Consider the following 13,889-nt stretch of genomic DNA (forward strand, 5'->3'; position numbering starts at 1 on the left):
GTCACATACAATGTTTGGTGAAATTCTATCCTAGGTCTTTTGGATCCTTTGGATCCATGAAGCTTAAATATGAAAAAGTATTGGTATCTATATCAATATCGATATTGGCGATACTGGGCCTGTATTTACTTGGTATCGGATCATTACCAAAATTCCCAGTATCGCCCACCTCTACTGGATACCACCATGTCGTAGCGTAGACCATCAGCAGCATAACAGTTGGCGAAGCCCAAAACCATGCAAAGAAAGGGATATCGTGAGGGATACCAATCTATCGCAAATGGAGTACGAGTTATTCAAAGCTGAGAATGAGTTGACTGGAGATGAGCCAGAATATTTGGACGGTGTTCAGCGTGACTTTAAAAAAACACATTAAGCCACGTTATCAATCAATCAATCAATTTTATTTATATAGCGCCAAATCACAACAAACAGTTGCCCCAAGGCGCTTTATATTGTAAGGCAAGGCCATACAATAATTACGTAAAAACCCCAATGGTCAAAACGACCCCCTGTGAGCAAGCACTTGGCGACAGTGGGAAGGAAAAACTCCCTTTTAACAGGAAGAAACCTCCAGCAGAACCAGGCTCAGGGAGGGGCAGTCTTCTGCTGGGACTGGTTGGGGCTGAGGGAGAGAACCAGGAAAAAGACATGCTGTGGAGGGGAGCAGAGATCAATCACTAATGATTAAATGCAGAGTGGTGCATACAGAGCAAAAAGAGAAAGAAACACTCAGTGCATCATGGGAACCCCCCAGCAGTCTAAGTCTATAGCAGCATAACTAAGGGATGGTTCAGGGTCACCTGATCCAGCCCTAACTATAAGCTTTAGCAAAAAGGAAAGTTTTAAGCCTAATCTTAAAAGTAGAGAGGGTGTCTGTCTCCCTGATCCGAATTGGGAGCTGGTTCCACAGGAGAGGAGCCTGAAAGCTGAAGGCTCTGCCTCCCATTCTACTCTACATTCTTATGCCAAATTCTGCTATGCTTTCCCCAAAATAACCCGAGTATAAATTAAGCTGAGTTATTTAGAAGTTTAACAAGCTCCCAAAAGTTTGAAGATGTTAAAAACTAGTACAAGTTTAATCAACCTTTCTCAGCTTGCACTGAGCTATGCCGAGTAGTACTCTGAATTCCCTGTGTAGTATATACAAGTGCATCAAATTACTTGGGAAAATTCAAACTCAGCCAGGTATAACTTGTAACTCAGCCCAATATGGTCAAACTCAGCTAGGTGAGGAGCTGTTTAATGGTGAGGCTGCTCAATTCTTGGGGAGACTGCAACCCTCACAAAGTAGAATCAAGTATTTCAGGTATACTGCTCAAAAAAAATTAAAGGAACACTTTTTAATCAGACTATAGTATCAAATCAACTGAACTCCTGGAATTTTGATCTGGTCGGTTAAGCTGGTTTCAGCTGCTTTGGTGTTATAAAAAATAAGAACAGGTGCACTAGAGGGGCAACAATGAAACGACACCCAAAACAGTAATGGTTTTACAGGTGGAGGCCACTGACATTTTTTCCCCCCTCATCTTTTCTGACTGATTTTTTGCATTAGTTTTGTATTTGGTTACTGTCAGTGTCACTACTGGTAGCACGGTGTGGTATCTGGACCCTACAGAGGTTGCACAGGTAGTCCAACTCCTCCAGGATGGCACATCAATATGTGACATTACCAGAAGATTTGTTGTGTCTCTCATCACAGTGTCAAGAGCATGAAGGAGATTCCAGGAGACAGGCAGTTACTCTAGGAGAGCTGGACAGGGCTGTAAAAGGTCCTAAACCCATCAGCAGGGGCTGGTATCTGCTCCTTTGTGCAAAGAGGACAGGATGGGCACTGCCAGAGCTCTACAAAATGACCTCCAGCAGGCCACTGGTGTGAATGTCTCTGACCAAACAATCAGACACAGACTTCATGAGCTCGACCTGACGGCCCGACGTCCTGTACTAAGTCCTGTGCACACCGGCCGGCACCATGGAGCTCAACTGGCATTTGCCATAGAACACTAGAATCGGCAGGTCTGCCCTGTGCTTTCACAGATGTCACTTTCAATCTGAGCGCACGTGACAGACATTAAAGGGTCTGGAGAGTCCATGGAGAACATTACGCTGTCTGCAACAACATTCAGCATGACCGGTTTGGTGGTGGGTCAGTGATGGTCTGAGGAGGCATATTCCTGGAAGGACACAGTGACCTCTTACAGGCTGGACAACAGCACCCTGACTGCTGTTAGGTATCAGGATGAAATCCTTGGACCCACTGTCGGACCTTATGCTGGTGCAGTGGGTCCTGGGTTCCTCTTGGTACATGACAATGCCCGGTCTCGTGATGAGAGTATGCAGGCAGTACCTGGAGGATGAAGGAATTGATACCATTGACTGGCCCCCACACTCGCCTGACCTAAATCCAATAGACCACCTCTGGGACATTATGTTTCGGTCAATCCAACACCACCAGGTTGCACCTCAGACTGTCCAGGAGTTAAGTGATGTCCTGGTCCAGATCTGGGATGAAATCCCCCAGGACACCGGCCGTTGTCTCATTAGCAGCATGGCCCAACATTGTCGAGCATGCATACAATCCTGTGGGGCCATACAAACTACTGAGTACCATTTTGAGTTACTTCCATGAAATTTGGGCAAAATGGACAAGCCTGCCACATCATTTCTTTGCAGAATAATTTTGGGGGGGGGGTCTTTGAATTCAGCCCTCTGTAGGTTGATAATTTTTATTTCCATGAAATGATGTAAATGGTAAATGGACTGCATTTATATAGCGCTTTTCTGTGTGCATCAGACGCTCAAAGCGCTTTACAATAATGCTTCACATTCACCCCGATGTCAGGGTGCTGCCATACAAGGTGCTCACTACACACTGGGAGCAACTAGGGGATTAAGGACCTTGCCCAAGGGCCCTTAGTGATTTTCTGGTCAGGCTGGGATTTGAACCAAGGATCCTCTGGTGTCAAGCCCAACGCTTTACCACTGGACCATCACCTCCCCTGTGTGGCATCCTTTGGTTCCTAACACATTTCCCAGTCCAAATCAGTAAAGATATCCAGCATGATTTTTTTTTTTTTCCCCATTGCAATCTGTTGTGTTTTCAAAGAATTCCCTTAATTTTTTTTTTTTTTTCATAGTGGTACAACTATGATTTTTGCAAGTTTGCATCCACCCACTTCACATGATGCACCCAAGTTCCCCACCTCTGTGTCTCCAGGGGTAGACTGGGGTCAACACAGCAGCCATCAGGTTCAGGGCTACTGGTGGGGCTGGAAGAAGGGAACAGGTTCTGGGAGGACTTCAGGATCTTCTGCGTCCAGCTTTTCTGCCTCAGATGATGTCTGGTGAGACTAAGATGATTTGTCTCCTCTTTGGCTGTGTTCAGCCTTTCGGGATTGTCAAACTGAGCTGTGAGAAGCAAAATGACAAGAGCCAATATTAATCTGATGCAAATAAATGTCAAGAAAATGATATCTGCTTATGTTTGAACTGGATGCTGAGTCTTCCAGTGCACTCAAAATAAGAAGACAGCACTTTGATGTTGCAAGCGTGTTGATGCTCTGTGTGCTGCTGGTCTATGTACAGTATAAAATACAAATGTGAGCACAGGCCAGAGGTATTTTGGAGTTATTCTGGCAAACATATTTGTCTAAAACAGTAAAAAAAAAAAAAAAGAAAAAAAAAACAGGTTGGTATTGAAATCAAAGAAATGAAGTCAGTATTGTCTGTTATTTTTGCATTACAGCAAAAGAGCTTTCAGTTAAATACAGTGTGGTAAATTCTACAGGAAATAATCCCATCAAATCTGGTGTGATACGCCTGGTGCCAAGCAATGTAACAAGAAAGTCCCAGGTTCAAAGCCACCCATGTACCTGCTTTTTTTGTGCTGTGACTTTTTTTTTAAGATCCAGGCTTTCAGTGACTTTCTGGAGAAGTTTATCTGTATGTGGTTTAAGTGTTGAACTTTTAGAGACACTCACTTATCTCGGCCATGATGTACTTGTCTCAGGGTTCTAAGCCTTTTAGAATGAGAAACACCTGGGAAAAGATTTTGGAGTCAGGAGGTTGTTGGACAAAGGTATTGGCCGATGCCGATATCTCTGCAGGAGAATGAAGGTCCAGCTGGTGCTTCCTGTCTTACCGTATGATTGTGAGACTTGGACACTAACCAGTGACTGGATGTCTCTGTGGACATGATCCAGCATGTAGGTGCCCCAGGCAGCTGAAGAAGGTTAAGTGGACACCCACAATTCACTGGGCTGTGGCAGATAGATGGTTACTTCTGAGAGGTGGGAATGGACCAGTTGTCTGGGTGCCATTCAGGATCCAGGGTGGTCTGTGGTGTGATGATTCAGCAATGCATGACCAACCAACATGATCAGTCAGCACATGCTCCCAGACTTGACTTGATTTGACTTTCTTTAGTTGTTGTTGTTGTTGAGCACATTTTTTTCTGAAGTATGTGTTGCTCAGTGACTCTATAGATCAACTGTCACACGGTGGTGGGCACAGTTCCGCTAACCGCTAATTATCAAAGCTAATGTTTTCATTAGCAGATTAGCTTTTCAGATAACTTTGAAAACCATCAGCGGACCAATTAGCTTCTGATAAATTTAAAGCTGACAATTGTTAAACAGCTAACATATTTTTGCGGTCATAGTGAATAAAGCTTTACAGTTAAAAACATATGTAAAGTCTGAAATCAAAGATTTTAGTGCTTGCCTGTTACATGTTTTGCAGCAGGACTTCTTGTTCGATAGAAATAAAGTATTTTTTCCCAGAAGTCCCATCAGTAGACTTAGAGCTTAGTACCTTATTTCCATTACCGTAGGGAAGATGTCAGTTCATCAATAAAACTTTGTCCAATCACAAAGTGGTGTTATTCCCATTGAAGACTTTGAACCAGTGAAGAAACAAAAGGAGAATCAGAAAACAACGAATGTATCACTAGGAACAAAAAGGAAACCAGAAACTTTGATTTTTAATGCCCCACAACAGACACATTATTTTGAAATAATGGTAACTAGTTAATAATAACATTATTTTTTATAATTCTTACCAATTAAAACATTTCCTTCTTGAAGTAACTTGGTGCTGAGTTCACTTCCTGTCTTCCTCTGATCAATCTGCACATATTTGAATGGCGGACAGAAATTTACCGGCAGCAAGCTATTAAAATAAAATGTGGTTTCCCTGTTTCCAAACAGAAGTGGTCAATATTGCACTATGTGCCTTAGAAATGTTGGTCTTAAGCATCAACTTCATCAGAGTTTGATGGTCAGACTATTAATGTAAAGGAAGATGGTGCTGGAAATATTTAGCTAGCTCCAGTTAGGCTAAACAATGTGCCCAGTGTAGCCTAGCTTATTGACTGCGCATTAGCGACACAATATAGAGTAAGACTATATCAACAGACATTTTATAATGTCTGAAAGACACATATGTCAAACAGCCTAACAGAACGTCATTAACTAGTATTTCTTTTGGTTCTAACAAATTCAGGAACATTAAGTTGTAATCAAACTGACTAAAAGAAATTCTGTTTCAAAGCCCTGTTCTTATTATTTACTTATCTAACACTTTTTTGTCATAATTGCTACTAGGTTTTTCCTTATTCATGATTGTATTATAAAGCGCTTTATGCATATCTGTACAGTTTCATATATTTAGAATACTTTACCAGACAGACTTTTAACAACGTGCTCCTTCTTCCGATCCCAAGGCAGCTCGTACTCAGTGGAGGGGCGAGAGTCCAACTCTGGTCGTGTTGTTGTGGTCTTGTTGCCGTCGCCACTTCCCTCGCATGTGACATCATAGATCTGTAAGGTCGCAGGCTGACCTTTGTCACCTGTGCCCTCACTTCCATCCATTACGACGCACACCTTCAGCAGGTCCTTGGATCCTCGGCGTCTGATCTCTGCAGAAAGCAAAAGGTTAAAAGAGAGCCTATGGCTCCAAAAGCACAGTAACCATATCTGGTAGACATCAATTCAATTTATTTTTCAAATTATATAGTTCATATATCACCAGGTCACAACAAAACTGCCTCAAGTTGCTTCACACAAGTAAGGTCTAATCTTACCAACCCCTACAGCAAGCACACAGGCGACTGTGGTAAGGAAAAACTCCCTCTGATGATATTGAGGAAGAAACCTCAAGCAGACCAGACTCAAACGGGTGACCCTCTGCTTAGGGTATTCTAACAGTTACAGCATTTTGCAAAGTTTTATAAAAGAGAACATAACACAACAAAATCAATCAATCAATCAATCAATCAATCAATCAATTTTTTTATATAGCGCCAAATCACAACAAACAGTTGCCCCAAGGCGCTTTATATTGTAAGGCAAGGCCATACAATAATTATGTAAAACCCCAACGGTCAAAACGACCCCCTGTGAGCAAGCACTTGGCTACAGTGGGAAGGAAAAACTCCCTTTTAACAGGAAGAAACCTCCAGCAGAACCAGGCTCAGGGAGGGGCAGTCTTCTGCTGGGACTGGTTGGGGCTGAGGGAGAGAACCAGGAAAAAGACATGCTGTGGAGGGGAGCAGAGATCGATCACTAATGATTAAATGCAGAGTGGTGCATACAGAGCAAAAAGAGAAAGAAACAGCCCACGCAGGTGTCCAGTCCACAGGCAGGCGTCATCCATCAGTGCTCATGCCATTCAGTGGGCCTGTTCCTGTGGCCCACATCCATTTCAGAAATTATGCAGTCGTCAAAACCAGCCCATGACGTTGTGACATCATCCACACCTCCAGGTCATTTTATCAGCTGAATTATGAGGTCTGTGATAAAACTAACGTACCTTTTTATTTTTTTCAAAAACTATATGGATTTGAATCACGTGCGATTACATCAGACAACCTTGAACCCTCATGCGCATGCGTGAGTTTTTCACGCCTGTCGGTTACGTCATTCGCCTGTGGGCTGGCTTTGAGTGAGGAGTGGTCTACCCCTCCCATTGGAATCTCTTTGTCTGACAACTTCCTGAGAGACTGGCGCTTTGCTTAATCAAAATTTTTTCAAAAACTGTGAGGCACATCGAAGTGGACACCATTCGAGAAATTCAGCTGGTTTTCTGTGAAAATTTTAACGGCTGATGAGAGATTATGGACTGTTGCTGTCGCTTTAAGGACTGCCCACGGAGCAGGACGTCACGACGCGCCCTGAGCCGCCGCTGTCTGCCTGTTTCGAGCTGAAAGCTTCCAAATTTAAGCCTCTGTTGACCCAGGACGTCGTGAGAGAACAGAGACCTTTCAGAAGAGGTCGGGATCAGCAGTTTATCCGGACATTCCACTGTTAAAGGAGATTTTATTAATGAAAGACGTGTGGACGGGTCCGCTCGTCAGGATGCAGCCGGCGCGGTGCGGCTGCACAGGAAAAACACCTCCGTGTTGATAACCATTTGTAAAAACCAGGCGGCTTTTGATGGCTTTCAGTTGAGTGAGTATCTGAGAAATTGTTTAACAGCTGGACATGTTCCAACTTGTCCTTAAGGCTTCTAACGGAGGTGTTTTCCTGTGCCGCTGCACAGCGCCGGCTGCGTCCCGACGCACGGACCCGTCCGCACTTTCTTTCATTACAAAATCTCCTTTAACAGTGGAATGTCTGGATAAACTGCTGATCCCGACCTCTTCTGAAAGTTCTCTGTTCTGTCACGACGTCCTGGGTCAACAGAGGCTTAAATTTGGAAGCTTTCAGCTCGAAACAGGCAAACAGCGGCGGCTCAGGGCACGCCGTGACATCCCGCTCCGTGGGCAGTCCTTAAAGCGACAGCAACAGTCTATAATCTCTCATCAGCCGTTAAAATTTTCACAGACAACCAGCTGAATTTCTCGAATGGTTAGGGTTAGGGTTAGTGTTAGGGTTAGGGTTAGGGTTAGGGTCCACTTCGATGTGCCTCACAGTTTTTGAAAACATTTTGATCAAGCAAAGCGCCAGTCTCTCAGGAAGTTGTCAGACAAAGAGATTCCTGTTGGGAAAGTGTCGTGACACGGACCCACAACAGGGGTCGTAAATGAATGGACAATGGATAAGCCAAAAGTAACAATTTACTGTTGTGAAGTGCACAACGAGATACAAACAATTACAGTTTTTGGAGTCAAACAATGTACAACGGTGACGTGTGGGCAGGCTTGAGGATAGAAGACGTCTGTCCAGAGAAGAGCCGGTCCCACACGATTTCCACTGCAACGGATCTGGAACACACCGGAGCCACCAAGTCCTGAGTCCCCAGGTGGCCACCATCTCCAGCTGTCAGATCTGGTACTGCTGGCAGGAAGCAGAAACAGTTAATGGTAGGTGTGTGTGCACACACCCAGTAAACAGTCAGCAAACAGTTCCGTCCGGAGGGCAAACACCTCCACCTCCAAATAACCATGTGCAGGTCCTGACAACTATTATCGTGTAGGAGAGAGATACGTCATCTCCTGTTGGATGTACAATCCCAGCCTCAGCTGTGGAAAGGTCCAAGGAACGCCTGCAAGACAATCAAAGATCACTGTGCGATCGGCACCAAAACTGCTGAGAGGTTTACCTGCTAGGTAGGACTGATTTCTTGGCAGCGAGGTGGAGTTGCTGCCCAGATTTTATAGTGATGGTGATGATGATGAGGGACAGCTGTCAGATGGTGAGAGGGACAGCTGTCATCTCCAGCTGCTCCCGTGAGGCTGGTTGGCGCCCTCTCTGTGCCTGAAGCCCGCCATTCAGGCAGGACGCCCTCTGGTGGTGGGCCAGCAGTACCTCCTCTTCTGGCGGCCACACAACAGGACCCCCCCCCTCAACGTTGTCACCCCGACCAGGTTTGTCGGGGTGACAACGGTAGAAATCTGCCAGGAGGGTCGGGTCCAGGATGACGCTCCTCTTCACCCAGGAGCGCTCTTCAGCTCCATATCCCTCCCAGTCCACTAGATACTGAAAATGCCGGCCCTTTCGACGGACGTCCAGGAGCCTGCGCACGGTCCAGGCAGGCTCCCCATCGATAATCCGGGCAGGAGGCGGCGCCGGTCAGGGGGTGCAGAGTGGAGAGGAGTGGCAGGGCTTGATATGGGACACATGGAAGACGGGGTGAATCCGCAGTGAAGCTGGTAGCTTCAGCTTCACTGCGGCCGGACTGAGGACTTTGAGTATGGGGAAAGGTCTGATGAATCTGTCCTTTAACTTTTGGGATTCCACTTGCAGGGGAATGTCCTTGGTGGATAACCAAACCTCCTGCCCGGGCTGGTATGCAGGGGCCGGGGAACGCCGGCGGTCTGTTCGTCTGGGGATGGTACCTGGATGAGAGGCTCACGGTGGCCCCCAGTTCCCTACAGAAACTTCCCCAAACTTGCAAGGAGAACTAGGGACCACAGTCGGAAATGATGTCAGATGGAATCCCATGCAGATGTACGACATGGTGGACCAGGAGATCTGCAGTCTCCTGGGCCGTCGGGAGCTTCGGGAGGGCCACAAAGTGGGCCGCCTTGGAGAACCGGTCCACTATCATGAGGATGGTGGTCATGCCCTGGGACGGCAGGAGGCCCGTGATGAAGTCCAGGCCGATGTGGGACCAGGGGCGGTGAGGCACAGGTAGCAGTTGAAGGAGTCCCTGTGCCCGTTGGTGATCAGCTTTTCCCCTGGCGCAGGTGGTGCAGGCCTGGACATACTCCCGGACGTCGGCTTCCATGGACGTCCACCAGAAGTGCTGCCGAACCACTGCCATGGTTCTTTGCACCCCTGGATGACAGGAGAGCTTAGAACTGTGACAGAAGTCCAGGACTGCAGCTCTGGCTTCTGGTGGGACGTAAAGTCTGTTCTTGGGGCCGGTCCCCGGGTCCAGGTTCCGTGCCAGGGCCTCCGGACGGTCTTCTCCACGTCCCAAGTGAGGGTGGCCACAATAGTGGACTCGGGGATGATGGGATCCGGAGGATCTGACAGCTCGGTTTTGACCTCCTCTTCGTGGACCCGGGACAGGGCGTCAGATCGTTGGTTCTTAGTCCCGGGGCGGTAGGTGATCTGGAAGTCAAAATGCCCGAAGAACAGTGACCAGCGGGCTTGCCTGGGGTTCAGACGCTTGGAGGTCCGGATGTATTCCAGGTTCCGATGGTCCATGAAAACCGTGAAAGACACTGCAGCTCCCTCCAACAGGTGTCTCCACTCCTCAAGAGCCTCTTTCACACCGCTAGGAGTTCCCGATTGCCGACGTCATAGTTTCTCTCTGCCGGGGTCAACCTGCGGGAAAAATAGGCACAAGGGTGGAGGTCCTTATTGGACTACCTGTTCTGGGACAGCACGGCTCCTATCCCTGAGTCAGAGGCATCCACTTCAATGATAAACTGGTTGATTTGGGATCGGGCCTGCACCAGAACTGGTTGCAGTCGAGAACCGGCGTTTCAACCTCCCTAAACACAGCGTCACACCGATCGACCAGGTGAAGGGGACTTTAGTGGAGGTAAGGGCCTTCAGGGGGCTGACTACCTGACTGTAGCCCTTGATGAACCTCCGGTAGAAATTTGCGAAGCCGAGGAGCTGTTGTAGTTTCCTATGGCTTGTTGGTTGGGGCCAATCTCTCACCGCCGCAACCTTGGCCAGATCAGGGGCGACGGAGTTGGAGGAGATTATGAACCCCAGGAAGGACAAAGAAGTGCGGTGGAACTCACACTTCTCGCCCTTCACAAACAGCCAGTTCTCCAACAACCTCTGTAGGACCTGACGTACATGCTGCACATGGGTCTCAGGATCCGGGGAGAAGATGAGGATGTCGTCCAGGTATACAAAGACGAACCGGTGCAGGAAGTCTCGCAAGACGTCATTAACCAACGCTTGGAACGTCGCGGGCGCATTGGTGAGGCCGAACGGCATGACCAGTTACTCAAAATGACCTAACGGGTGTTGAATGCCGTCTTCCATTCGTCTCCCTTCCGGATCCGAACCAGGTGGTACACGTTCCTAAGATCTAGTTTCGTGAATATTTGGGCTCCATGCAGGGGCATGAACACCGAATCCAACAGCGGTAACAGGTATCGGTTGCGAACCGTAATTTCATTCAGCCCTCTGTAATCGATGCATGGATGGAGTCCGCCGTCTTTCTTGCCCACAAAAAAGAAACCTGCACCCATCGGGGAGGTGGAGTTCCGGATCAATCCGGCAGCTAAAGAGTCCCGGATGTAGGTCTCCATTGATTCGCGCTCAGGACGTGAGAGACTGTACAGCCTGCTGGACGGGTACTCAACGCCCGGGATCAAATCAATGGCACAATCATACGGCCGGTGCAGGGGAAGAGTGAGTGCCAGATCTTTGCTGAAGATGTCAGCAAGATCGTGGTACTCCTCAGGCACCGACGTCAGATTGGGGGGAACTTTGACCTCCTCATTAGCTGTCACACCAGGTGGAACCGAGGATCCTAAACATTCCCGGTGGCAGGTTTCGCTCCACTGCGTCACAACCCCAGACGGCCAATCTATCCGGGGATTGTGCTTCACCATCCATGGAAACCCCAAAATCACTCGGGAGGTAGAAGGTGTTACGAAAAACATGATCTCCTTCCTATGATTCCCAGACACAACCAATGTCACGAGCCGTGTCTGGTGTGTGATTAATGGGAGAAGGGTGCCATCTAGTGCCCTTACCTTCAATGGAGAGGGGAGAGCCACTAGAGGGAGCCCAACCTCCGTTGCCCATCTGCTATCCAGCATATTCCCCTCCGACCCCGTGTCTACCAGTGCTGGGGCGTGAAGGGTTAGATCCCCACTCAGGATAGTTACTGGGATGCGTGCAGATTTATCGGATTTTTCATCGTGAATGTTATGGCCCACCCTTAGCCCAGTCTCTAAGGGCGGGCGTTGTAGTTTAACCGTTTGGGGCAGTTTTTCTGTATATGCTCACATGAGCCACAGTAAAAACATTCCCCGTGGGCCAGCCTCCGTTGTCTGTCACTGGATTTAACTTTGGCCCTGCTCGTGTCCATAGCTTCGTCAGCAGGGGGAGCTGTTGCCACACGGAGCTCTCCGGCTGTGGAGTGTGGGGACGGCGGCACCCTTTTGGACCCGGAAGGGAGAGGGATGGCTCGCGCCCAGCCATGTCCTTCGCCTCGCTCCCGACGATGTTCTTCCAACCGGTTGTCTAACCGTATGACCAGATCGACAAGCCCGTCAAAATCCTGCGGCTCATCCTTAGCCAGCAAGTGCTCCTTCAGGACTGGAGACAGTCCGTTTATGAAGGCAGCGCAGAGTGCAACGTTATTCCAGCCTGACCTCGCAGCCGCGATGCGGAAGTCGACTGCATAAGCAGCTGCACTCCGACGCCCCTGTCTCATTGACAGCAGCACGCTTGAAGCAGTCTCGCCTCTATTGGGATGATCAAACACCTGTTTAAACTCCCTTACAAACCCAGTGTATGTGGTTAAAAGCCGTGAATTTTGCTCCCACAGCGCCGTAGCCCAGGCGCGTGCCTCTCCTCGAAGCAGATTAATGACATAAGCTACCCGGCTAGCATCGGACACGTACATCACGGGACGCTGTGCAAAGACGAGCGAACACTGCATTAAGAAGTCCGAGCACGTCTCAACACAGCCTCCGTACGGTTCTGGGGGGCTTATGTATGCTTCAGGGGACGGGGGGGGGTTCGTTGAACCACCACTGGAATGTCTGTATCCAATGCTCGGTCAGCAGGAGGAGGAGCTGCAGCAGCGCCCTGCTGGCATGCTTCCACCTGGGCAGTGAGAGCCTCCATCCTCCGATTGAGAATCACAATCTGCTCGGTCACCAAGTCCAACTGAGCAGTGAAGGCGGTTAAGATTTGCTGTAGCTCACCTAACACGCCTCCTGCCGACGCCTGTGCACCCTGCGTTCCCAATGGTGGTTCATCCGATGGTTGACACTCCTCGGGATCCATGACGCTGGCCGAGAAATCCTGTTGGGAAAGTGTCGTGACATGGACCCACAACAGGGGGCATAAATGAATGTACAATGGATAAGCCAAAAGTAAGAATTTACTGTTGTGAAGTGCACAACGAGATACAAACAATTACAGTTTTTGGAGTCAAACAATGTACAACGGTGACGTGTGGGCAGGCTCGAGGATAGAAGACGTCTGTCCAGAGAAGAGCCGGGTCCCACACGATTTCCACTGCCAACGGATCTGGAACACACCGGAGCCACCAAGTCCTGAGTCCCCAGGTGGCCACCGTCTCCAGCTGTCAGATCTGGTACTGCTGGCAGGAAGCAGAAACAGTTAATGGTAGGTGTGTGTGCATACACCCAGTAAACAGTCAGCAAACAGTTCCGTCTGGAGGGCAAACACCTCCACCTCCAAATAACCACATGCAGGTCCTGACACTACTTATCCGTGAGGAAAGAGATACGTCATCTCCTGTTGGATGTACAATCCCAGCCTCCAGCTGTGGAAAGGTCCAGGAATGCCTGCAAGACAATCAAAGATCACTGTGCGATTGGCACCAAAACTGCTGAGAGGTTTACCTGCTAGGTAGACTGATTTCTCGGCAGCGAGATGGAGTTGCTGTCCAGCTTTTATAGTGATGGTGATGATGATGAGGGACAACTGTCAGATGGTGATGAGGGACAGCTGTCATCTCCAGCTGCTCCCGTGAGGCGGCGGTGCCCTCTCGTGCCTGAAGCCCGCCATTCAGGCAGGACGCCCTCTGGTGGTGGGCCAGCAGTACCTCCTCTTCTGGCGGCCACACAACAATTCCGACAGGAGGGGTAGACCACTCCTCACTCAAAGCCAGCCACAGGCGAATGACGTAACCGACAGGCGTGAAAAAACTCTCGCATGCCCACGAGGGTTCAAGCTTGTCTGATGTAATCGCACGTGATTCAAATCCATAATAAAAAGGTCCGATACTTTTCTAACAGACCTTGTAGTGCCAAGATCTTTCAGTATATCAAA

The 13,889-nt window shown here is 48.5% G+C and overlaps 1 protein-coding gene across 1 annotated transcript in view; it reads right to left on the reverse strand.

Annotated features, from left to right (window-relative positions):
• LOC117501865 (SH2 domain-containing adapter protein E-like) overlaps positions 1-13,889 on the reverse strand; it is a 29,442-nt gene that overhangs the window by 2,243 nt on the left and 13,310 nt on the right. Inside the window, exons 4-5 of the mRNA XM_034160829.1 lie at positions 5,681-5,917; positions 3,204-3,408 (exon numbers count right to left, since the gene is read on the reverse strand). Of these exons, the coding sequence (XP_034016720.1) occupies positions 3,204-3,408; positions 5,681-5,917 (442 nt within the window). The remainder of the gene's footprint in view (positions 1-3,203; positions 3,409-5,680; positions 5,918-13,889) is intronic.

This window comes from Thalassophryne amazonica, chromosome 20, assembly GCF_902500255.1.
Source record: "Thalassophryne amazonica chromosome 20, fThaAma1.1, whole genome shotgun sequence".
In the NCBI taxonomy this organism is placed as follows: Eukaryota; Metazoa; Chordata; class Actinopteri; order Batrachoidiformes; family Batrachoididae; genus Thalassophryne; species Thalassophryne amazonica.